Source organism: Microcaecilia unicolor, chromosome 12, assembly GCF_901765095.1.
Source record: "Microcaecilia unicolor chromosome 12, aMicUni1.1, whole genome shotgun sequence".
NCBI lineage: Eukaryota > Metazoa > Chordata > Amphibia > Gymnophiona > Siphonopidae > Microcaecilia > Microcaecilia unicolor.
Window position 1 is genome coordinate 1,962,445 of NC_044042.1, and position 24,584 is coordinate 1,987,028.

General features: G+C 45.4%; 2 protein-coding genes across 3 annotated transcripts in view; one reads left to right on the top strand and one right to left on the bottom strand.

Moving 5' to 3' along the window:
• LOC115482011 (gastricsin-like) overlaps positions 1–24,584 on the top strand; it is a 61,689-nt gene that overhangs the window by 14,419 nt on the left and 22,686 nt on the right. The window lies entirely within an intron of this gene.
• LOC115482012 (gastricsin-like) lies at positions 7,239–15,905 on the bottom strand. The gene is made up of 9 exons (XM_030221547.1): positions 15,791–15,905; positions 15,559–15,706; positions 15,168–15,285; positions 14,298–14,428; positions 12,182–12,381; positions 10,890–10,997; positions 10,232–10,379; positions 8,867–8,965; positions 7,239–7,537 (listed from the first exon to the last, which is right to left on the bottom strand). Exons 1-9 carry the CDS (start codon positions 15,844–15,846, stop codon positions 7,385–7,387), a joined length of 1,161 nt encoding a protein of 386 aa, XP_030077407.1. The 5' UTR covers positions 15,847–15,905; the 3' UTR covers positions 7,239–7,384.

The window sequence follows — 24,584 nt, forward strand, 5'->3', positions numbered from 1 at the left end:
CACTTCGGTCAAGCATGTCTTGGTGCGGCATCTCCCTTCGCGGTTTCCTTTACACACCTTCGTGCATCTCGGAGTGGCTTGGAATGTTGGTGCCTTTTCCTCCTCCGTCTCCCCGCCAAGATTCGACTCAGGTTCAGAGTTCGGTTCTGCATCATCTGTGTGTACTGCATGGACGCTCTGGTCGTTGCCATGTTCTGTATCCTTGATAGGTACTTCGCCGTTTTTGGCGGGATGATCTGGATTCAGTTCTTCTACACGTGCGGCTGTTTCCTTTCTCAGCCCGTGCAGCATTATGTACTTCTCTTGCTTCGGAGTAAGCTTCATACTTGTTATGGCCTTCTCGGAATTGGATTTCTCCGTCCTGTAGCGCTCATGGCGATCGCTGGACTGGGTAAGCTCCGTGCTCCCCAGATCTTTGCTGGTCAGATACTCTACTGGCTCATCTCTTGCTGTGGCTTCAAGTTGAGCAGCTGACGTCACTGCCGGTTGGTTGGCTTGCGCCTTTCCGACGCCTGATGCGGAGTGTGGCTGTCCGGCTCCCTCTGATTTAGACCAAGGGAGTTCAACCGATATCCTGCTTGAGAGCAACCGCTCCGGTATCTTTTGCCCACACCCTGTGTGAAGGCTCAGACTTTGCGGTGAATGTTCTTGCATGAAGGTTACGAAATGCTTTCTCATCTCTGGTTTCCTTCTCAAAGTTTTCTGCAGTGAAGCAAGTTGAGAAAGGGCGTAACTTCTGTTGTTCGGGAGCCGAGACCTGGGCTTACGAAATGGGAGGGGTGCCATCCAGCTGTTCACCTCGCCTTTCCTGAATTCTTTTTTCATGACGTTCAGGAACTCTTTATCTTCTATAGAGAAGGCCGGTTTGTCATCATCTTCAGTGGTGTGGAGCACCGAGCTTCCCAAGTGTTCACTCAAATCTGCTGAGGAGGTGGTTCGGTAGAGTGTTGAGTCACTGTTCCATTGCTTGTAAGTGGGGGTCCCTTTGGTCAGGTGCTTGGTGCATGGTTCAAATAAGGAAGCGTGCTCGTCTTCCAGGCCGTTGGTGGTGAGCACCTTGATGTTTGGCTTTGTTCGATCAAGACAGACGTTGCCTACTATTGTCCAACCCAAGTCGAGACGGTGCGCATAAGGAGCATCACGTGGGCCCCTGCGTGATTCATGGATGCACAAGAGTTCTGGTGCGTCCCGGCCCAGCAAGAGTAAGATCTCAGCATCTGGATCCACAGGCCTGAGCTGGTTGGCTATGGGTCTTAGATGGGGGTGGTTCCATGCCGCCTCTGGTGTTGGAATTTCATCCTTGTCATCTGGTATCTGGTCACATTCGATCAGTGTGGGCAACCGTGACTTGGCGCTTCCATCTATTGCCTCTATCACGTAACCGCTTGCCACTCTTCCCGACATTTGCATGGTTCCTGTACACGTCCTAATGCTGTAAGAGGAACAGGCTTGATGGAGCTTGAACAGGTCGAAAAACTCTGATCTTGCAAGAGACCGGTTGCTCTGTTCGTCTATGATAGCGTACATTTTTACTGCTTCCTCGGGTCGCCCTTCGGGATACACCTTGGCTAGGCATATCTTGGTGCAAGACCTCCCTTCGCGGGTCTTCCCATACACCCTCGTCCACTTTGGTGTGGCTTGGAGCGTCGTTGCCTCCCTTTCTTCCGTCTCCCCGCCATGATCTGTTTCGGGGTTGATACACGGCTTTGCTCCGCTGGGGTGTAGAGCACAGATATGTTGGTTACTGCCGCACTCCGCGCACCGGACAGGGGCTCTGCAGTCTCTGGCGAGATGGTCTGAGGAAGAACAGCACCTGTAGCAGAATCTGTACCTCGTAAGCAGCTTCATGCGCTCTTTCAAAGGCACCCTCAAGAACCACCGACACTCTCTGAGCGGATGGGGCGCCTTGTGTATCGGACACTGCTCGTTGGGGACCTCTGTATTCTCCATGTTGGGAAGAGTGTCAGGCGTTGAAGATGATACTTCCGTCTTATGCACAGAAATGGGTTTCCTGTAAGTTCTGGATGGATTCCCTTCCCAGGACGGTCCCGATTCAGATGGTTCTACCATGAACCAGGGGTCGTTTCTCCTTTTGGCTATGTCCCTTATGAAACTTGTGAAGATACTGAAAGGAGGATACGTCCCTTGGTTCTCTGCCTTGTATCGTGTGCCGACTACTGACCACTTCTCCCTTATGTCGTATGGTAACTTCCCTAAGATGCTCTTGGTGCCCCGAGGCGTGTCTAGCTGGCTGAGGTTTGGAAATCCGTCCTCTGCCTTGACTGCTTCCAGCTCGTGAAGGAGGTTTCCCAGTTCTTGCAACTTGTAGTGGTCTCTAACGGATATCGTTGGGAATCTATCCAACTTGTTGAACAACGAATTCTCTATGGCTTCCGGGCTCCCGTAGTACTCCTCAAGTCTTTCCCACATCTCTTCTAACCCTTTAGATGGGTCGCTCAGATAGGAGTGCTTCAATTCCTCTACGCGTACAGCTGTTTCCTTCCCCAGCCAGTGTAGCATCATGTTCATCTCTTGCTTGGGAGTGAGCCTCATGTTCGCGATGGCGTCCTTGAAGTCTGACTTCCATGCCCGGTAACGCTCGGGGCGGCCGTCGAACTGGGTCAGTCCCGAGCCTCCCAGATCCTTGCGCACCAGATATCTCACTAGCTCGTCTCCTATTGAGGTTTCGGGTTGAGCAGTGGTGGCTGCTGCTGGTGGATTGGTATGGCCCTCTGTAGGGATATACGTGGGATGCGACCGCTTTGCTGTTTCTTGATTGCGTACGGAGTGTTGAAATGATGCCCTTGGAGGCGGTGGTGGTGCATCAGAGCGTATATATAAATGCGCGTCGGTGCGCTGAGAGTCAGCTTCCGTGATGTGTCGCACCTCGGGCTTTCTTTCTTGGGTTCGCATTCCCAGTGCTGAGGGTAAGTTTGGTTCTTCAAGATCGGAGGGTTCCTCTGGCTCTGAACGTATCGCTGCTCTGCTGGGTGCTGGGGTGTGTGCTATCACATAAGCTTTAGTTCTTCGAGCAGGGTCTTCAGCGGAAAGGTGGCTGAGTCGCTCCGCCGCGTCACTCAATTCCACCGCTTCTCCGAAGGCATTGGCTTTCGCTTCCAACCTAACGATTTCTCTGTCTTGCTGGAGCACCTCCAGCCTAATGTTCAGCTTGGCCCTTCTTCTTGCGACCTCAGCCCTCCTGTGGGTATCTTCCGCCTCTAGGTCAACCAGTTCTAGCTTCAGGGCGATCTCTTGTTCAAGGTGGTGATGGCGAGACTTGGCCATCGCTGCTGCAACCCGTGCCTGATGAGCCGCTGAGCTAGCTGCCGACAGGTTGGTGCGGTTTGATGCACGTGACCTGGAGGATCTTGAGCTCATGGATGTGTGCTTCGAAGAGTGGGAGCACAGGGAGACGTTATCTCGTATATCTACGCTTGCATTCGCTGTTTCCTCTGTGGCTCTTGTTACTTCCTGTTGGGCCTGAGGAGGAAGGAGGTCTGCTGATTCTGCCTGCCTCTCTGACCGCCCTTGTGTGTCTGGCTCAAGGGCTGCCACCTGTGGGGTAGTCTGTGAAGCATTAAGATCTGCCATTATCTTCTTTGTGTAGAGAGGGGGGGCTAGATATGTGGGAGCTCACTCTGAGTGAAGATGTCCTGCTTGCTCCTTTAAACTTGCCTCCCTCTGTTCACTGACTCAAAAGAGGGAGATCTTTTTCTTGAGCTGTTCACACCAGCACTGTATCCAATTTCAGTTATAAGTTCATGAGCAGAGTTGCTGAGGGTGAGGGGGGGAGAGGAGTGGCTCAAGTCAGGGTATTGCTTTGATCTGTCTCTTAGCAACTAATTGCTTCCCACCCTTCTTGTCCTGAGAAACTTTAGGGCTCCAATTACTGGCTCTGGCTGGAAGCAGAGGGGAAGGGGAGCTTGCTCTTGAGATGGGGAAAGGTGCTTGACAAACAATAGGAGGGTACTTCTCACTTAATTGCTCCTTGCAAACGTGGTTGTACAGGGAAGGCAGACAGTCACTGGTTTTAAACCTCTATTATCTTATGCTTTCTTCCCAGAATCAGTGCTTCTAACAGATTCATTTAACAGATTCAAAGTTGCCTTTTTTTTTTTTTTCTTTTTTCAGCTAGTTTCCTCTGCATCCAGATTAGTGTCCATAGTACTACAGGCAGGTTTCCTTTTTCTGGCTAGCTTAGCTCACACATTTAGCCTCTCCACAAGCTTAACTTTCCTGTTTGATTAGATGCTGCACATTTTCATCCTGCTGGAACTCTGGCTATTATATTAGTCTTTTCACTGTCAAGTCTCTCGAGACTTGTATTGCTGTTTCTTAAGAGTTATTTAGCTATAAGTCTCAATATCTTGAAGTATAAACCCCTAGCACATCAACACACCTAAATCTCTTGTTCTTTTCTGAAGTTCCTTTATTGAATAACATAGATGATTACTCACAGTTAGATGTTCATAAGCACAAAGGAACCCTGTAGTTTTGTGAGCTGTATCAGTGGAGAGAAGGTAGAAGTTTAAGTGGGACCAGCTCATTGCAGAGATAAGAAAGGTAGTTCCACAGATAGAGGCAGCTCGGAGTTAGGTGTTTGGGAGTGCAGTACCTGGTTCCCCGTCGGGGAATCGAACCCCGGTCTCCCGCGTGACAGGCGGGGATACTCACCACTATACTAAGCTGTCAGGGGACAGAACAAGCGCTACTAGACGTATGCAGCGCTGTACACTTGAACATGAAGAGACAGTCCCTGCTCGACAGAGCTTACAATCTAATTAGGACAGACAAACAGGACAAACAAGAGATAAGGGGATATTAAAGTGAGGATGATAAGGGTTCTGAACAAGTGAATAAGGGTTAGGAGTTAAAAGCAGCATCAAAAAGGTAGGCTTTTAGCTTAGATTTGAAGACGGCCAGAGCTGGAGCTTGACGTACGGGCTCAGGAACTCTATTCCAGGCATATGGTGTAGCAAGATAAAAGGAACGGAGTCTGGAATTAGCAGTGGAGGAGAAGAGTGCAGATAAGAGAGATATACCCAGTGAACGGAGTTCCCGGGGAGGAATGTAGGGAGAGATGAGAGTGGAAAGGTACTGAGGAGCTGTAGAGTGAATGCACTTATAGGTCAATAAGAGGAGTGTGAACAAACCTTTTCCAGAGAAGGGTAAGTGGTAGAACTACAGGACATGAATTGAGATTACAGGGGCTCAACTTAGGAGTAATGTCAGGAAGTACTTTTTCATGGAGAGGGTGGTGGATGCCTGAAATGCCCTTCCGTGGGAAGTAGTGGAGACGAAAACTGAAATGGAATTCAAGAATGTGTGGGAAAAACACAAAGTTTTTCTATATGGAAAGATAATGGAATAAAAACAACTTAACTGTGCTTAAGCAGCAAATCCAGTAGTTAGAAAGTAAGACTAATGTCGGGCAGACTTGCTCCCAGGTGCATAGCTCCCTTACCTTAAGTGCTGAGCCCCCCAACCCCCCCCCCAAACCCACTCCCCACAACTGTATAACTCTACCATAGCCCTTAGGGATGATGTGGGTACAGTGGGTTTTGGGTGGGTTTTGGAGGGCTCCTATTTACCACCACAAGTGTAACAGGTGGGGGGGTGGGCCTGGATCCGCCTGCCTCCTGAAATGCACTGCACCCACTAAAAACTGCTCCAGGGACCTGCATACTGCTGTGATGGAGCTGGGTATGACATTTGAGGCTGGCATAGAGGCTGGGAAAAATGTTTTTTAATTTTTTTTTTAGGGTGGGAGGAGGTTGGTGACCACTGGGGGAGTAAAGGGAGGTCATCCCCGATTCCCTCCAGTGGTCATCTGGTCAGTTTAGGCACCTTTTCGAGGCTTGGTCGTGAAAAAAAAGGGACCAAGTAAAGTCGGCCAAATGCTCGTCAGGAATGCCCTTCTTTTTTCCATTATCGGCCGAGGATGCCCATTTCTTAACCACGCCCCCGTCCCACCTTCGGTACGCTGCCGATACGCCCCCAGGAACTTTGGTCGTCCCAGTGACGGAAAGCAGTTGAGGATGCCCAAAATCGGCTTTCGATTATGCCGATTTGGGCGACCCTGAGAGAAGGACGCCCATCTCCCGATTTGTGTCGAAAGATGGGCGCCCTTCTCTTTCGAAAATGCCCCTGCTTGTGTCTCAGACTGTCACCGAATGGGGAGTCATTGTCTTTTATTCGGCATTAGTAATTCTCAAATTCAATCCTTACCTTTTAGTGTCAGTGATTTTTACTTTCTGTGACGTTCATTGATTTGTATGTGCTGTCCACGGTGGATGGCTCTTATAAGAAATTTATATGAAAAGACTGTTATAAAATCCCTGTGTTTGGATTTTGAGCAGAAGTTCACATGCTCCGGAGTTAATGAGCCGCCAGGAAGTGTCGTAACCTTTCTAACAATCAATTAGATATACATGGCGGCAGGCTTGTCTCAGAACAGCATTAATAAGTTAGAAATGGAAAGGTGTTGAACGACATCCATCCGTGAACTTGATCATCTTTGGGCATTTCCCGAGAATTTCACGCCATTTTATAATGGTTGCAATAATATCAGAGATATTGTAGTGATGTAACTAAGCTGCCAGTTACAAGTGTGAATAGTGTCACTTTTTTCTATCCAGTGGAGGAAGTTTGCCTGGCCCTTCTTCTGTAACTTTTTATCATTTTAAAATTAAAAGAATTCCTCTAGTATGAAGGAATAGCTGACTGAGTGTTCCCTGAACATGGTCTTTTGTAATATCTGCTAGACCGTGGCTGAAGTGTATTTACAAAGTCCCTAAACCGTGAAGCAGCCTTAGGCCTTGAGTTTGCCCTCCTGTGAAAATGACCCCAAGCCTTGCATTTGCCCTCCTGTGAAAATGACCCCAAGCCTTGCATTTGCCCTCCTGTGAAAATGACCCCAAGCCTTGCATTTGCCCTCCTGTGAAAATGACCCCGGGTCTTGCATTTGCCCTCCTGTGCAGGAGCCTCAAGACTATTATGAGCCCACTAGGGATGGAGAAAGTACATGTGTGTAATATGTAAACCACCTTGGTTGTACCACGGAAAGGTGTGATATGAAGAATCTAATAAAAATAACCACCGTGAAGAGCAGGGTTTAGGTTTGCTCTCCAGTAAAGGGAAGAGCTTCATTTATCCACAACCCCTTGTTTGAACTTCTACCCCCAACTTCTTCCATCCCCCATGAATGAAGAAATATTATAAGAAAGACAAACCCTGTGTTGCTTGCAACATTTTAATTGCTAGAGTTATATCAGACAAGGATTCTTTTCACTGATTTAATGCAAGAATTGCCAATAGTCAGAAGGGTAGCCACTCTCCTCCGAGTAGACTGATGGTTTTGCACATGTACATGGGTGGGGTCAGTCTATGCCAACTGAGCAAAGCCAACCCTGTTATTGCCCACGTCGAAAACGGCATAGTACTCCTTGAGAAAGACATCACCCAGGATCCAGAGGGGCTGCCCATTCGGAGATTGCAGGTCCATAGAGAGAAATATCGCCGAGCAGTAGCCATTGTCCTGCAGAAAGAAAAGAAAAGTGAAAGTGAGCAGCAGACCAGAAGCAGGCCAAGTCCAGCTACAGAACATCAACTACTACAGACTTACAGGGCAGTTAACCACCACTTGCACGTCTGAACCTCCTGAAGCCCTGACACTTTTGCAAGTAAATGTGTTGATGTATGTAAGTACCCAGGTGCTGCTCTGTAATGTGACTAGGGGACAGTCAAGGAAGTTACATGGAAATACTTTTAAAACAAATAGGAGGAAATATTTTTTTCACTCAACGAATAGTTAAGCTCTGGAACTCGTTGCCGTAGTATGTTGTAACAGTGGTTAGTGTATCCGGGTTTAAAAATGGTTTGGACAAAGTCCTGGAGGAAAAGTCCAAGGTCTGCTATTGAGACAGACATGGGAGAAGCCACTGCTTGCCCTGGGATTGGTAGCAGGGAATCTTGTTAATCTTTGGGTTTCTGCCAGGTACTTGTGACCTGGATTGGCCACTGTTGGAAGCAGGATACTGGGCTTGATGAACCATTGGTCTGACCCAGTGTGGCTATTCTTATGTCCTTATGTAGAAAAAAAAAAACACTCCCCAGCACTTTCTGGTCCTTGGGTACACAATGGTTTTGGACAAGCAAATTAAGAAGTGGCCTAGTTTTGGTTGTTCTTATTAATGTAACTTTTGGATGAAAGTCAATAAAAATGCTGAGACAAAAACAGAGCAGCAGCCTGAGCACCAGGGAAGCCAGGGTTCAAATCTCGCCTCCGTCACTGACACCCTTTCTCATCTACAGTGTTACTTAACCCCCATGATCTGAAGTACAAACTTAGGCCCCTTTTACTACATGTGCCAAGCCATCGATATAAAAGGAGCTTCTTGGCATTTAGTAAAAGGGACCCCTTAGGTTGTAAGTCCTTCGGGGAGGGGACTTCCAACTTACCCATATGGAGGATAATTTTGCAGATAGAACAATGGACATTTAGGTTGCTGCATTCAACAACAACACAATATTTTCAAAAAAGGGTAAGCTTATGAACATCCTGTTCTAAACAATACATATAGCACCGTGAAAAAGCATCTGTATTTAGTGCCACATTCAACAGTAACAACCATTTTACAAAAACAAGTGGCCTCTGAAGGGAGGAGCATTCAGGAACCACCACCCTCTCCATAAAACTTGTCGTGAGCTTGGATTCGGATAGGTGAATTATCAAATGAAAAATCAAATCTGGTCTGATGAAATTATCTGTTACCTTTCTCGGTATACGATGATTAGAAATTACAAGAGGTGGAGAAATGACACGACTTATGTACGAGCTGATAAATATGAAAAGAAAGATATGTACCTGGCTGATGTAGGCGGAAGGCGGGATTGGAAAATTGACTCCATTAATGTTGAAAGTGAGGGTGGGCAGGCTCTGAATATTGTTGCAGTTCACTGGATACTGTGAAAGGAAAAGACAAAAAGAGGTTTGGAATCACAGCCTTCTTATCTCACACAAGGGGATTTGCCTGTTTCCACTTGCAGTGCTTACAGTCCGCTATTACTAACTGTAGAGGAACTAGACTACATGTGCAAAACACGAGCCGATGCCAGCTCCAGCCCCCTTTTGCAGCAGCTTGGTCAAAGGGGCCATAAGTTACTTAAAATGAACATAATTCAGGCCTCCACTGGGAGCCAATGAATCATTACATAGAATGGAGTAAAGTACTCAGAAACGTTCAGCGAGAAAGCCAAGCAGACGCAGTATTTTGTATAGTTTGCAAACATTTTTAAAGACGCTTAGCCATCCCCAAATGTACTATTTACAGTAATCCAATTTACTCAATATTAAAGATTGCACTATCAATCGAAACTACTCTCGATTCAGCTATTTTCTGATTCTCCTCAATTTCTTCATTACCCAAGAACAACTCTTCATCAGATGATTTATCTCTTCCGGCATGGTCAACTTGCAATCAATAAAAACACCCAAGATTTTAACTGATTTTTAAAATTATAAGCGTAGATTTATCATTGATTTCAACATCTTTACCAATCAGCACAAATGGGACCAGTCTCGCCTTTCACTTTCTTTGCACCTGAGCTGTGAGCTGGCAGAAAGGTGCTTATTTAGATCCTGGTTTTCCAACAGGCTGCATATGTGAGGAGTCCAAAAAGGAACAATGTTAAGCGTATTCTACAAGAACCAGCTCGATAGCGTATTAAAGTACGCAGCCCCTTCTCAAATTATCCCCTGAAATGTACATGTGCGTTGCTGCTCTGCTTTGCCCCCACACACGGATCCTGTACAAGGAGGTTCACCCTTTCCCTGCACATGTATGTCAAGCAATGTTAGAAAAACCCCTCTTCATGTGTAAGATGGGCTTTACATGTGGGAAAAGCCTTCTAAAAGAACAACCTACATTGAGCCTATTCACCTCTTACCCAAGATATCAATCTCCGTATCCACCTACAATCTGTAAACGCCTTGCATTTGAGTTTGGAATCTCACTCATCCACTTTTTGAGGAGATTCAGGGTTAAATCTTCACTTAGGAAAGCTCAGAAGATAAATTAAAGATGTCTTTCTTTAGGTAACGTGGAAGAAATTAACTTAGTGATGTCTTCAAGGCTCAGATTCATGCAAAGCTAGCATTTTTGTCCTTCCTCTTAGGTATATCTCCTCTTAGCTTTGGCTACGCTCCATTTCTCATGCTTTGCCAACTTACCCCTCCATTCGCATCCTGTTGGATTCCAAGGTACGGCAGCAGGTATGCCATGTACGTCGCTGGAATGTTCAGCTGGATGGTTCCAGTGTCCACAATCGCCTGGCAGCCTTGGCTACACCAGGTGGTAGCCTGTCCGTTGATGGACAACCTGTGGGTACATGCACAGAAACACAGGGTTACCTGAGATGCAGTGCGCCATCAGCAGGGTGGTTTATATGCTTCACTGCAGGGATGTCCAACCTAGGCCCTTGTCAGGTAGAGTTTCAGGATTTCCTCAGTGATTATGGATGAGATCTATTTGCATACAATGGAGGTAGTGCATGCAAATAGATCTCATGCATATTCATTGGGGAAATCCTGAAAACTCGACTGGATTGTGGCCTTTGAGGACTGAGGTTGTACAACCCTGCTTTACCGTCATCCCCTCCTGCATCAGAGTGGCACAGATTCAAGTCTTGCCCACCTACTGGAGCCTTTTGAGGGCCTCACATTTCAGAAAATGTTTCATGATATTTTGGTGAAATATTTAAGTACAGTTTAAATAACTTCCTGCAAGTTGCCGTGAGGCAAGACAGGATAATGAAACCTAGACAGAGGCACAGACAGGCCTACTCAGGACATTTAGAAAGAGAAAACAGAAGGGATAGAGGAACAGTACCCATCGATGGTGATCTGCCAGTACATCTGCTCAGTGACGGGAGCCCAGTAGATGGGACCAGTGTAGAGACTGCTGTCAACTCCTCCAAAGATAACTTCACCGGATTGGCTGAGAAAATAAGTGACAAAGCAATGTGATTGGCTGTCGATAATATTCCAAATTCTGCATTTACTCCACAGTGAGCTCTAGGCAAACATTGCTTTCCTGGGTCCCTTTCCTCCATTCATAGCTGTTCCTGCTTTCCCCCGGATCAACTCTGGGAAAACTGCAGGGGCTCATTTTGTGACTGCACATCCATGTAATCCTTGAGCCACCCACAAGGTGCTGCCAGACTTAGGACCCCCCCCCCCCTCCCCCCAGCAGCTTTCCTGGGCTGCTTTTTAAAGAACTAGAGAGACTGAGGAGGATGGAAAGGGATTGAAGCAGGCAGGTAATGAGGGAGGATATGAATACAGGGGTCTGGAGAGGGATAGAGAAGAGAAGCACGCCTGTCAGAGGGGGTGGGACAGGATGCAACAGTGCTTGAGCACAGGCCTGCTGTTAAGTACTGTCACATCCTGCCCCCTTCCATCACAGGACTTCCTGTCACAAGGGATGGGCCGGGATGCAACAGTGCTTGAGTGTGGCCTGTGCTTCAAGGTCCTACACCAGAGCTTAAAACTGTTTTCCTTTTCATCTCCAGAAAGGGGAAGGCGGTGGCTCAGAGAAAAGGGGGAGATAAGGTTCAGCGCTCCTGTCCTGCCATTGCTACACTCAACTGCTGCCACCCTAGGTAGACATCTAGTTTGGCTATGGCAGGGCTGCTCCTGATCTGGGTTTTAGAGGAGTGAGTGAGAGTCAATTGCGCTTATCCACCCTCTGGCCTTAAAAACCTCCTCAAAATGCCAAACATTTCAAGTTTAAAACCTGGCTCGTTAATCGATTCCTCTGGAATTTTCCAAAATCCAATATTCATACATATATCAGCAAATACGTTGCATCCCAAGTGAAGCTCTTCACATGCCATTAAATACGTCTGCATGTCCTCACCTATATTTTACATAAGGCTCTGCATTCATTGAACCTTTTGTAAAATACTCATGAAACCTTGAACACTCTGGCGTGGACATCCCTCTCTGACCTTGATGTCCTGTGCAAAATGGAGCTTCACATCCAGATGTGAATGGACTTCTTTCAGTGAACACCTCCTTTCTAAGAGGCTGTTGGGGTGATTTGAATGGGGAAAAGGCTTCTATACCATCTAGAACATTGGTGAGTGGGCAGTCTAGAAGTTTAGTTAATAAATAAATTACCTGCCCATGTAGACGCTAAAGATTGATTGAGTGAGAACGTTCTGTTGCAGCATGGTCTCCATAACTGTGGCAGCGCCTCCTACTGCGAGGCTAGGGTAAGCTAACCCGAAAATGCCATCAAATTTAGAGTAGATGAAGTTGCTGGTGGGCTCAGTGATGGTCAGGCCAAATTCTTGGTTTGTGACGACGATGTTCTGGATCTGAAAGAGATTTTGGAAACAAGTTGTAAGTGCTGTACAGATGCTCCTCTGCTTATAATGTGTGAAGGGCAAGAATATACTGGTAGATGCAAACCTGTTGGTTGTATTATTTCAAAAATAGTGGAGGAGTAGCGTGATGAACAAGACTCTTCCAAAAATCCCAGAGACGTAATGATGGTGTAAGACTCTTACACCATCATAGAAACATAGAAACATGACGGCAGATAAAGGCCAAATGACCCATCCAGTCTGCCCATCCTCTGTAACCCCCAATTCTACCTGTTCCTAAGCAATCCCACATGCTTATCCCATGCCTTTTTAAACTCTGGAACAGTCCTCGACTCCACCACCTCCACTGGGAGGACATTCCACGCCTCCACCACCCTTTCTGTGAAATAATACTTCCTTAGGTTACTCCTAAGCCTGTTCCCTCTTAACTTTGTCATATGCCCCCTAATTCCAGAGCTCTCCTTCATTATACCATCATTACGTCTCCTGGGATTTTTGGAAGAGTCTCATTGATCACGCTGCTCCTCCCCCTTTCCTGACTTTTGTCCTGTTCATAGCAGATCTTGTTTCTCCACCTTGGTGGCTGTTTGTGGTAGTATTATTTCAGCATTTACATTACAAGAGCACTTGTAGAGCTGCGGTAGATCCAGGAGCCTAGATCCAGGCGCGCCACATCCGCCTGCAGACTGTTCACTCGCAACGTAATGCTCAGGATTTGGGGATTTACACAATCCGCCTGATATTTAGAGCTATTTAACCGCTCAAAATGGATGCCAACTGGTTAAAAAGTGCTTAACCGGCTATCCTCCGCTGAATATCCGCAGTTGGCGGCTGGCAGAAAACAAGTTATATCACACAATATAACTGGCTATCCACTGATTTTTAAACAGGGCTTGGCGGCCATATTTGACGGTGTCAAACCCTGGTATATCTTTGCCGGTTTAAACATAACCAGCTATGTTTGCTTATCCAGTGTTCTTCAAAGCAGCTGAACAAACCGCAAATATTCAAAGCCAGTCTCCAGAAACAGGCTGACATTGAATATCCAGGTTCAGCCCAGTTATCTCCCGCGGGGCCAATATGTTCACCTTGACACATAAAGCTCTAGAAGGAGCAGCACTGATGTCTGTACAGTTCATAACCTCCCTTTGGGCAAACTTTCTAGATTTACCTCTCCAGTGCACAGTTCAATGAATAAGCCGAGAATATAACATTTAAAAGCAAAGACTACCTGTACCATAATCACCTACCAGACATTTACCTCAGCTCCGAAACAGCTGCCACTGGCCCTCTAGGATACTTGCGTAGACCTCGCCACTCGACCCCCCCCCCCCCCCCAGCTCCTCCCAGGCCATTTCAAGGCACTGACCACTGCAGGCCAATTCTGACCCAGGCACTGGCATTCAGTATCCGGGTTCTGGTCATTATTCGGAGCAGTGAATAAAGTGAGCAGAGCCTTTTTGCTTTCTTAACTTTATCTGGGCATTTGTCCAGTGAGAATCTCCCTGGACCACTTTGCTACTAGCTGGGATAGTGTATGTGCTCTGGGGCCGCTGCCAGGATTTAACCGGGAAGGAGACATCCTACCTAGTCAAATCCTTTCTGGAATGTATGTGCACTCACTCCTGGGCGATGTTACAAGTCCCTAATTCCTGCACAGAAAACCCCAATTAATGTGCAAGAGATTTACCAAATTACTCCCAAAGAGGAGAGTTGTCGATTACCCACAGGTCCTGCAACCTCTTTAGAGTGATACCCTTTGAACGGGGGGGAGGGGGGTGCTGTAGAAGTGATTTTATACAATTTAGGCAACGTTCATAGGGACGAAATCCTGCATGTGAAGAGACAGTTTCAACAACTTTCTGGCTCTGTTATTCTTCACATTAGTGAAAGGAAAAGTGACTCACTGTGACGGTATCATAACCGAAGAGGCCGGTCACGCTGCTGCTTTCACTACCGCCACCGTAACCCATGCTGAAGCGCTGTCCATTGGAGGTGTAGGTAGAGGACTTGCTGGGATTAAACTGGGGGTGATAAGCTAAACAGAAAAGGAAAGAACATTTCTTTGACCATTGCTTGTCCCAGAATAAACAAAAAAAAAGGCCTCAAATCCTGCTTGTGAAGTCTGAAAGTGTGGACGCTTTTATCCACACCAGAAAGGGAGAAGTGAGAAAAGGACAGATGATGCACAGGGATTTAATCTTGAAATCCCTATGCACGATGTACTAGGTGCTGACTTACCCCTGGAGCCAGTTCCTCCACATTTGAAAATGTGTTTGAAGGCCTGGGGTACAAGTACCCCAACACTGGCAAACTTCCTGCAGGGTTTTAAAGTTACTTTCTAAATTGTCAGTCTTCAGCAGTGGGAATGTAAATGCGGTTCTGACCTTTGACACAGTCCCTATAACAGAGACAATAAACGTGAGTATCCGAGAACATAAGAAATGCCACAAGGGTTCAGAACAGTAGTCCATTGAGCCCAGCACCCTGCCCCTAACAATACCCAATCACAGATCCTGAAAGTGGGGGGGGGGGGGGGTGAGGGGGGTCCATTCCATGTTGCTGACCCTCAGCAGTAGGGGTTAAGGTTTACAGTGTGACTGAGCCCTTGATATGTCACACCAAAGTGTCTTCTGCACTATGACATTGGTCAGGATTAGTCAGTCACTAGGAACAGAGGAAGAAATTGTATCTTGTCATATCAGATCCTTATGGAAGACAACATTTGCTGTAATCAAGACTTCAACTGATTCCAAATTCTGTGCCAGGGTACTCACTGCAGGCCTCGCTCGTGCAGTAGGTGGAGGGGACCCACAGGTTGGAGGAGCCGGTGTCAAAGAGAACCAGGAAGTTCTGGGGAGGAGTCCCAATGCCGATCTCTCCGAAGTAGTAAACCTAGGAAAGATTTGATTTTATTATGGATTTATTGTTAAATTTTTACTGTAAAAAGGTACAGTAGCTTTTCTAGAAAATATCTGAGAAAGTGTGACCTTTAACAACCCCTGACCTTCCTGAGGATGGAGGTCAACAGTGAACCGGTGAAAGTAAACATGAAGGTTGGACAGAAATAATAATTTCAGCGTAAAAGAAGCTAAGCTTCTTGCTGTGTATTTATGTGGCGAATGTAAAGATGGAAGACAGAGGGAGGGTACAGGCCCTGGTGCTCACATCAAAGTACATGGATTCATCAGCAACTGCAAAGTTATTGAAGCGATATTTGTTGGAAGGATTTATGTTGTGGTTTTTTAAATAATTCTCAAGCACACCCTTCTCTTTCATCTCCTCTCGAATGGACTTGTATTTCTTCAGGGGGACCCTACAGAGAAAAACAAGCAAGAAGTGACTCAGTCATGTGAAAAGGCCTTAGCTATGGCTGCTCTGTCTTCACATGGATACCCACCTCACCAGCCCCTCGGAGAGGTGAAGGCACACGAATGCAAGGATAAGCCACCTCATGGTTCTTCTTGTTTTGAGTCGTGACAGAGGAGAACTCACCAACCACCCAAGCAGAAACCTCAGTTCTCTCTTTTATACTAGTAACAATGCGCCCCCTCCCCTTTCTACTCTTCCACCCCTCTACCTTTCTCTCATCTTAATTCTGCTTCTAAAGGTCTTAATAGAGATTTTTTTTTTTTTTAGGATTATCAAGTTGTGTTATCTTTATCAGTCTTTTCCTAGTAAAACCTCTACACACTTGTCAGGATCCATTCAGTAACAAAGATAAGAGACTGGTTCGATAAGCAAAACAAACTCGGTACTGGAAGAGAAATTATGTTATGGAAAATGCATAACCTTCAAATGTTCAAAAGAGTCAAGTTAAAGGAAGATAAGCAGTCAATCATCTTGGATTAAACTGTGCCAGATCCTTAGCTGTGGTGATGGTGGAAGGCGGGGACGGGAGGAGGGGGGGACAGAAGGAAGTACTGTCATAACAGGTTTGTTCACCATGGAAAGAAATGTCTTCATGACCTAAAAAATGGTGTTTTCTTGGATCCACAACTATGACCTAGAGTCTAAGTCCATCTAGACACCAAATGATCTTCGCACTTTTCAGGAGCTCATCCACCAATTTCTTAAATATATCCATAGTGTATGGAGAACATCTTCCCCAGGGGCCATCTTCCATAATTTTATCCCTTCTGAGGGTAAAACCTCCTTCTTCTGGGGCCACTTTCCCCAGCTTGACCCCTCTCAGGGTAAAACCCCTCTTCTTACATAGTAATATAGTAAATGATGGCAAATAAAGCCATGCCCATGTAAGCCGCATTGAGCCTGCCATGAGTGGGAAAGCGCAGGGTACAAATGTAACAAAAAAAAAAAAAAGTATGGTCCATCTAGGCTGCCTAGTAAGGTAATTAGAGTTGTACCTTCTGCTCCATGAAGGTTACGTCCTTCTATTCCTTGTTTAGGTGTGAAGGTCATTTAAGTTTTGCTTTAATTCTCATCCTCTTCCTATGTAAGGATCCTCTGTGTCTATACCACACATTTTTTAATTCTGTCATTGTTTTTGTCTCAATCAACTCCACTGGAAGGGTATTCTGGGTATCCACCACTAGGTAGTAGCATGAGCCTACCTCTAGAACTCACGGCATCCATTTTATGGCCAGAGCCAACTTGGACAAGAGTAACTGGGGTTCACTGGTTAGCAGCCAGATCAGACCACATAAATAGAAGCCTTTAAGTCAGACCCCCCCCCCCCCCCAAAAAAAAAAAAAAAAGATATCAATGCCACTCACTGGAAATGGCCTGACATTGAATATCCAGGCTCAGCACCAATGGGGTATTAGCCAGCCTGCCTCCTGCAGACTGAATATTGGCCAACTTGTGTTGTTAAAAGTTGTTGTCATCCCTTAAATTAATTTCATATATAGGAAGAATGTCAGATAAAATTGATCTTGATCTTCACCTTCCTATGTGAGTAAAAGGAAAGGCAGGATCTGAGCTTTTTTCATCTTAAATTTCAATTGTGGAGCTTGTTGTCAAGCAGTTTGTTCCTTCTGTGCTATTCTCCACTAGTGGAGAAACCGCAGCCCTGATCCCCGAGGTATTAGAGGTGTCACTCAGCTCCTTTGCAGGATTCCCCTCCCTTCACACCCCTGCAATCACTGATGTGACTACACAGCAATCCTTGAGTCAAACTGACAAATTAAAAAGTAGTAAATCAACTGGACCAGATGGCATACATCCAAGGGTACTCAAAGAACTCAGAATGAAATTGCTGATCTGCTGTTAGTAATATGTAACCTGTTGTTAAAATCGTCTGTAGTACCTGAAGATTGGAAAGTGGCCAATGTGATGTCAATTTTTGAAAAGGGATCTAGGGCTGATCCAGGAAATTATTATAAAGAATAAAATTACAGAACACATAGACAAACATGGTTTAATGGGACAGAGTCGTCATGGATTCAGCCAAGGGAAGTCTTGCCTCACCAATTTGCTTCATTTCTTTGAAGGTGTGAATAAACCTGGATAAAGGTGAGCCAGTTGATGTAGTGTATCTAGATTTTCAGAAAGCTTTTGATAAAGTTTCTCATGAGAGACTCCTGAGAAAAATTAAAGAGTAATGGGATAGCAGGCAAGGTTCTGGTGTGAATTAGGAATTGGTTATTGGATGGAAAACAGAGGGTAGGGTTAAATGGTCATTTCTCTCAATGAAGGAGGATGAACAGTGGAGTGCTGCAGGGATCAGTACTGGGACTGGTGCTAGTTAACATATTTATAAATGATATGGAAATCGGAATGACGAGTAAGGTGATTAAATTTGCAGATGATACAAAATTGTTCAAGGTTGTGAAAACACTTGCAGACTGTGAAATATTGCAGGAAGACCTCAGGAAATTGGAAGACTGGGCATCCAAATGACAGATGAAATTTAATGTGGACAAATGCAAGGTGATGCGCATTGGAAAGAATAATCCGAATCATAGTTACCTGATACTAGGGTCCACATTGGGGTCAGCACTCAAGAAGAAGATCTAGGTGTCATTGTAGATAATACGCTGCAATCTTCTGCTCAGTGTGCGGTGGCGGCCAAAAAAGCAAACAGGATGCTAGAAATTATTAGGAAAGGGATAGTGAATAAGTCTGAAAATACTATAATGCCTTTGTATCATTCCATGGTGCGTCCGCACCTCGAGTATTGCATTCATTTCCGGTCGCCGTATTTCAAAAAAGATATAGCAGAATTAGAAAAGGTTCAAAGAAGAGTGACCAAAATGATAAATGAGATGGAACTCCTCTTGTATGAGGAAAGGCTAAAGAGGTTAGGGCTCTTCAGCTTGAAAAAGAGACGGATGAGGGGCGATATGATTGAGGTCTACAAAATCCTGAGTGGTGTAGAACGAGCAGAATAAATCAATTTTTTACTCGCTCCAGAAGTACAAAGACTAGGGGACACTCGAGGAAGTTACATGGAAATACTTTTAAAACAAATAGGAGGAAATATTCTTTCACTCAACAAATGGTTATAAGCTCTGGAACTCTTTGCCGGAGGAGGTGGTAACAGCAGTTAGCATATCTGGGTTTAAAAAAGGTTTGGACAAATTCCTGGAGGAAAAGTCCATAGTCTGCTATTCAGGCAGACATGGGAAGCAACTGCTTGCCATGGGATTTGTAGTATGGAATGTTATCACAATTTGGGTTTCTGCCAGGTACTTGAGACCTGGCTTGGCCACTATGTGGAAACAGGATACGGGGCTAGATGGACCATGGGTCTAACCCAGTATGGCTACTCTTATATTCTTATGCTCTAAGTACTGAGCAGTCCCTAGAGGTGTTAGTAGAGGAATGACAAGTTATCGTGTGGCAGGACTGTAAGGTGACAGAGGAGAACATAGAAACATGATGGCATATAAGAGCCAAATGGCCCATCCAGTCTGCTCTTCCTCAGTAACCACTAAGAGAACCCTGAAACTGGGAAGGTCCAGCATTGTGTGCCTCAGGGTTTGCTGTGGGACAGGTTGGTGTCCTATTCTAGCCAAAGCTTGGGTCCCCCTCCCAATAATACTTCCTGGCCCTGGTGTTGTGCCCTCTAAATTCCTGGGCTCTAAACTAGTGTGACTTCAGATCACTGGGAAACGATTGTGAGGACTGAAACAACTCCATGACTCTCTTATTTCCACTTCTGAATTTTCTGAGATAGGAAATCAGGAGGGAAAGTTGCAAGGGGTTGAGAAGCAGCTGGAGAATTTAACTCCACAGCCCATGAAAATGAAGATACTGGTATGGCATTTATTAGGACAGTTTGATGATCCTAAGTTGGAGAACATGGTTCGTGCTAAGAACTTGTGACTGTTGGATTTCACTCAAACTAGGTGTTTGATACCTAGTGAGTTGTGGATCACGTATTTGAAGGATAACGTAAAAAATTAGTAATCTAGATGGAATAGGAGTCTCTAAGATGTTTTATGTGCCAATGGAGAGATGGAAGAGCACATTGAAGAAAGAATCATATACATTAGATTCCAGACATTAGGGACACCGGTTAATCAGGGCAGATGCTTATTTGGTCCAAATCAGGGAGAACAAAAACAAAGCACATTTATAAAGGGGAAAGGTTTCGCTTATTTGGGACAGCGCACCACTTAATTGGGCTAGTAACATCCGTTAAACGTCATCAAAGCATGCTGCGGGGTGTGTCACGTTCCATCTGTGGTGTGTGCAGTAAAAATGCAAATGAAAGATTTAACACTCGCAAAATCGCCTTGCTTGAAAAATTGAAAAGACAACTGCCAAACACCAGTCAACAACCGACTGGCAGAGATTATCGGAGTGCCAAAATCCAAAATAGCACATGTTGTACAACAACAAGAGACATCGATAAACGAATTGATATTAATTGAGAGACAACAGGGAGTTTCTCAAAAATGGAAACGTGAATGTAAAGATCCTGATGTAGATGAGGGGCCCTGAATCGATGGTTCTCAACTGTAACAGGAAGAGGTGATCGTGTGAGTGGACCAATGTTAAAAAGCAAGTCAGAGTTCGCTAGAAAACTCGGTCACAACGATTTTAAGCAACAGATGGCTGGTTGTCATGGTGGAAATGCAGGTTCAGGATAAAGTTTAAGAGAACACATGGTGAGAAAGACAGTACTGATGCTGTAAGTACTGAACAATGGAAAGCCACAAAACTTCCTCGTTTGCTTTGTAGATTTTGTGCAAATGACATCTACAATGTCGACGAAACAGAGTTTTCTGTGCCACATTGGATGGTTCCCTGACCTATAAACACACAATATTGACGTGCTCAAAGAAAGCAATGGATCGTGTAACAGTGCTATACTGGTCCAACATGTCAGGAACTGATAAACGTAAGCTGCTGGTTATAGGAAAAAGTGCAAAGCCGCGGTGTTTCAAAGGGATCAGTATGGAAAGTTGACCTGTTCTGTATCATGCTAATAAAAAGTCATGGCTGACAAGACAGTTTTTAGGAACTGGTTAATGAGCTGGGACGTTGAATTACACAGGAGGTCTAGAAAGATTGTGCTAGTCCTTGATAATTGTGTAGGTCACCCACACATCGACTCTTTGAAAAACATCCAGGTGGAATTTCTGTCTCCCAACACCACATCTCTGGTGCAACCAATGGAGTGGGAATCATGAACAATTTGAACACCTTATACCATGCTAAACCGATAACTTACAACCTTGAAGCTATAGAAGAAATGTTGCTTACAACATCCTCAACAGCAAAAGAAGCCAGTGCAAAGATTGATCTTGTACAAGCAGCGCAGTTGATTGCTGATGGCTGGCGAAATGTTAGCAGCATAACCGTTCAGCATTGCATTGCTCACTGTGGGTTTAAACACCCAGAAATGGACACACAAGATATGGCTGAAAATGATGTTTTGAAGCCCACCACGTTGAAAGCTATGAAGAGTTTTCATCCATTGACAATAATCCTCAATGCTATGATGAAAAAGAGGGTTGTGAGGATGAACTAGTTGAGCAAATTTCAGCCAGGGCCGCCGAGAGACACAGCCGGGCCCAGGGCAGGACTGGACCCCCGTGCCTCCCAGCCCCCACAGGCCCCCACAGGCCCCCACCCCCGCACCTTTCTGTCTCAGAGTCACTACTGCGCTGCTCCCTCACTCTGTCCTCTCCTGCTCCAGCGCTCCTCTGTCCTGGGAGTCTGGACCCAGATAATTGCATTAATGCAATATCATGTTGATGTAATCATCCAGGTCCTGGGCAGCACATGGGAACAGGAGAGACCCAGAAGCAGGCAGGTAAAGTAGTAAATCTAAAATGAATCGGAGAAAATGATTCTTCACTCAACGTGTAATTGGGCTCTGGAGTTCGTTGCCAGGGAATGTGGTTTTAAAAAGTTTTGGACAGCTTCCTAAAGGAAAAGTCCATAGACCATTATTAAAATGGACGGGGAAAATCCACCGATTATTTCTGGGATATTTTTGGGTTCTTGCCAGGTATTTGTGGCCTGGATTGGCCACTGTTGGAAACAGGATGCTGGGCTTGATGGACCTTTGGTCTGTCCCAGTATGACAATACTTATGTACTTTTAAGAAGCTTGCCGGCGCCAAGGCCAGGCCTGGGGAATTTTGCCCCCTTTCCCCCCTCCCTCTCGGCGGCCCTGATTTCAGTCAGACATCTGAAGACATCATAAAATCAGAAACCGAAGAGGATGAATATGGTAGCTTTAAAACAAATAGGAGAAAGTTTTTCTTTACTCAGCGTGTAGTTGGGCTCTGGAACTCGTTGCCAGAGAATGTAGTGACAGCAGCTGGTCTTACAGAGTTTAAGGGGGGTTTGGACAGATTCCTGAAGGAAAAGTCCATTGAGCATTATTACATTTTTTTTTTTTTTGGGGGGGGGGGGGGGGTTGCCGGGTTCTTGAAACCTGGATTGGCTGCTGTCTGAGACAGGATGCTGGGCTTGATGGACCCTTGGTCTTTTCCCAGTATGGCGGTGCTTATGTGCTTATGATACAACTGAGCGTGAACAAGTGACAAACCAGGAAGCCAGGAGGATTAAACCTCTTTTTCATGCAGGAAGGCAATGAAGGCAGTCCTGTAAGCCCAAAGCGGGTTTACTGCTCGCTCTTCTGGGACTGACGCTGGCCCGACGTGGCTGCCAGTGGTAGTCCCGCCCCAAGTGTGTGCCATTTCCAGGGGAGAAAGAAAACCCCCAGAAATGGCTTGCTTGCTCGGTGATAAGCCGGTGGTAATCAGGCATCACTGCACTCTGCCCGATTACCGCCAGGTTAGCATAGGAGCCCTTATCGCCACCTCAATGGGTTGCGGTAAGGACTCCCTGTCGCATGGCCATGTGTGTCTGAGGGCTTTTCACCCGCTGCAATAAAAAGAGCTCTGGCCATAGGAGCCAACTTTTTTAAATGATCGGGGGACCTAAGCCCAGTGGAAATAACCCCTCCCTGGACACATACATGGAATTTTGTCGATAGTGGGGGTGCTCAAACACCCACAGAATCAGCTCCTATGGCCCTGGCACATGGGAAAACCAGCCCCCATTGCTAGCACATGGCCCTTATCCCGCTGCTTAGTGAACGGACCCCATAGTCAGTTTTACAGTGACATTAAAGTGTACAAAAGACATGTAATGCAGATTACTTTGAGTAGTTTCCTGTACTATATTTGCCTGATTTTATTATGATTACCACAGTTTATTAATGTATTTATATTTTAATATGCAGACCTATATGTGAGGTTTTTTTTTTACATATATTTATTTGACATTTTTACTTGTGTCCAGTATTATTATTCTTTGATGGTAATTCTTTTATAGATAGATATCTTTTAAATATCTTAATAATTATAGAATACTGATGTTTATTATATATGTTTTTATACAGTGTAATCCTTGACCCCTGGGGCAGGCGGGTCTTCCCGCTGAAACACGGCCCCTGTCGGGTCTCTGTTTGGTGCTAATAAAGTTTTTTGTTGAACACTACCTGCGTTGGAGCTCATGTTGCATTCTCTACTCTTCTGCCTATCTAAAGGTTATGGTAGTCATTTTACTGTTGGTGTCACAAAAGGCAGGAGCAACTGGGGATTGTTCCTGCCCCCAACAATCCCCTAGACCGCCAGAGATTTAAAGGTAGGCCCAGGAAACCTACAGAGGTTGGGGATGGCAGGTTCTAGTTCATGGAGCAATGCTGTTGGGGAGCAGGGATTGGCTTGGGGGGGGGGGCCCAAGTGTTTTGGGGTGGGGGGTTGAGAGGGAGGAGGGAACATCATGTGGAGCCCAAATGTTTTGTGGGGGGAGTCAGGAGGAAGGGGGATCGGCATGGAGAGATCCTGTATGTAGATTCTGGTCCTGTATGTCTCATCAGATCGTGTCTGAATATTGGCCAGAACCACATAAATCTCAGTGGCAAACGGCCAATCAAACCTAGATGTTCAATGCAGGTGGCTGGACATAAGCCTGGCGTTGCTTATCAGAGTCTAATTCTGCCCACAACAGTCATTATAACAGTTAGCTGAAAATTCACTGTTAGTTTCTTGATTTCAACTTTTTGCCGTTGCTCATCTTTTCTTGATTCTGGCTTTGAATCTTCATACTTTCAGTTTTAAAACTGTGGAAAGTCCTTAGGAAAATAGGATTTCCTGGGCATCTTATTACTCTAATGAGGAATCCTTTCCTCCAGACAAGGCAGAGCATAACAAAACAGATTGGTTTTCAACTGACAAAGAAGTAAGACAAAGTTGTGTCCTTTTACGATACAGAATGAAGCAGCCGGGATTATTCACGATGTGAAAAACTTGGATAGAATACCATCTATTCTTATCCACCTACATTGGTGCCTTGTAAGTGTTCAAATGCTTTTTAAGGTCAGCTGTCTAATCTTCAAAATTATCCATGGCTTAATTCCACAGTACATGGTACATGTGATCTCTGTTCCAATAGGGAAGGTCTAAGGTCTAGTAATCAAAATGCATTACATTTCCCTGATACAAGAAATGGACAAGTTCAAAAGATCATACATTTTTCTTTTTCATACCGCCAGCCAAGCTGTGGAACAAATTCCCACAATTCCTACTTGATCAGAAACATACTTGTTTGAAAAAAGTTTTCAAACTGTAGAATCTTGATACTGTGAACCTTTATTGTTGGCCTGTTATTACTATATTGGTGACTGTGGGTGCAAATCCCTGTAGTTCCTAATGAAAATTAAAGCTATTTTACACCTGAGGGATTTAGTGGAATATATAAACT

Coding starts and splice junctions, on each gene's coding strand:
- LOC115482012 (XM_030221547.1), bottom strand. CDS start 15,846: ATGAGGTGGCTTATCCTTGCATTCGTGTGCCTTCACCTCTCCGAGGGG. Junction 14,429..15,167: donor CTGCACGAGCGAGGCCTGCA/GTGAGTACCCTG, acceptor TTTTCTGTTTAG/CTTATCACCCCCAGTTTAAT. Junction 10,380..10,889: donor TGGCAGATCACCATCGATGG/GTACTGTTCCTC, acceptor ATGTACCCACAG/GTTGTCCATCAACGGACAGG.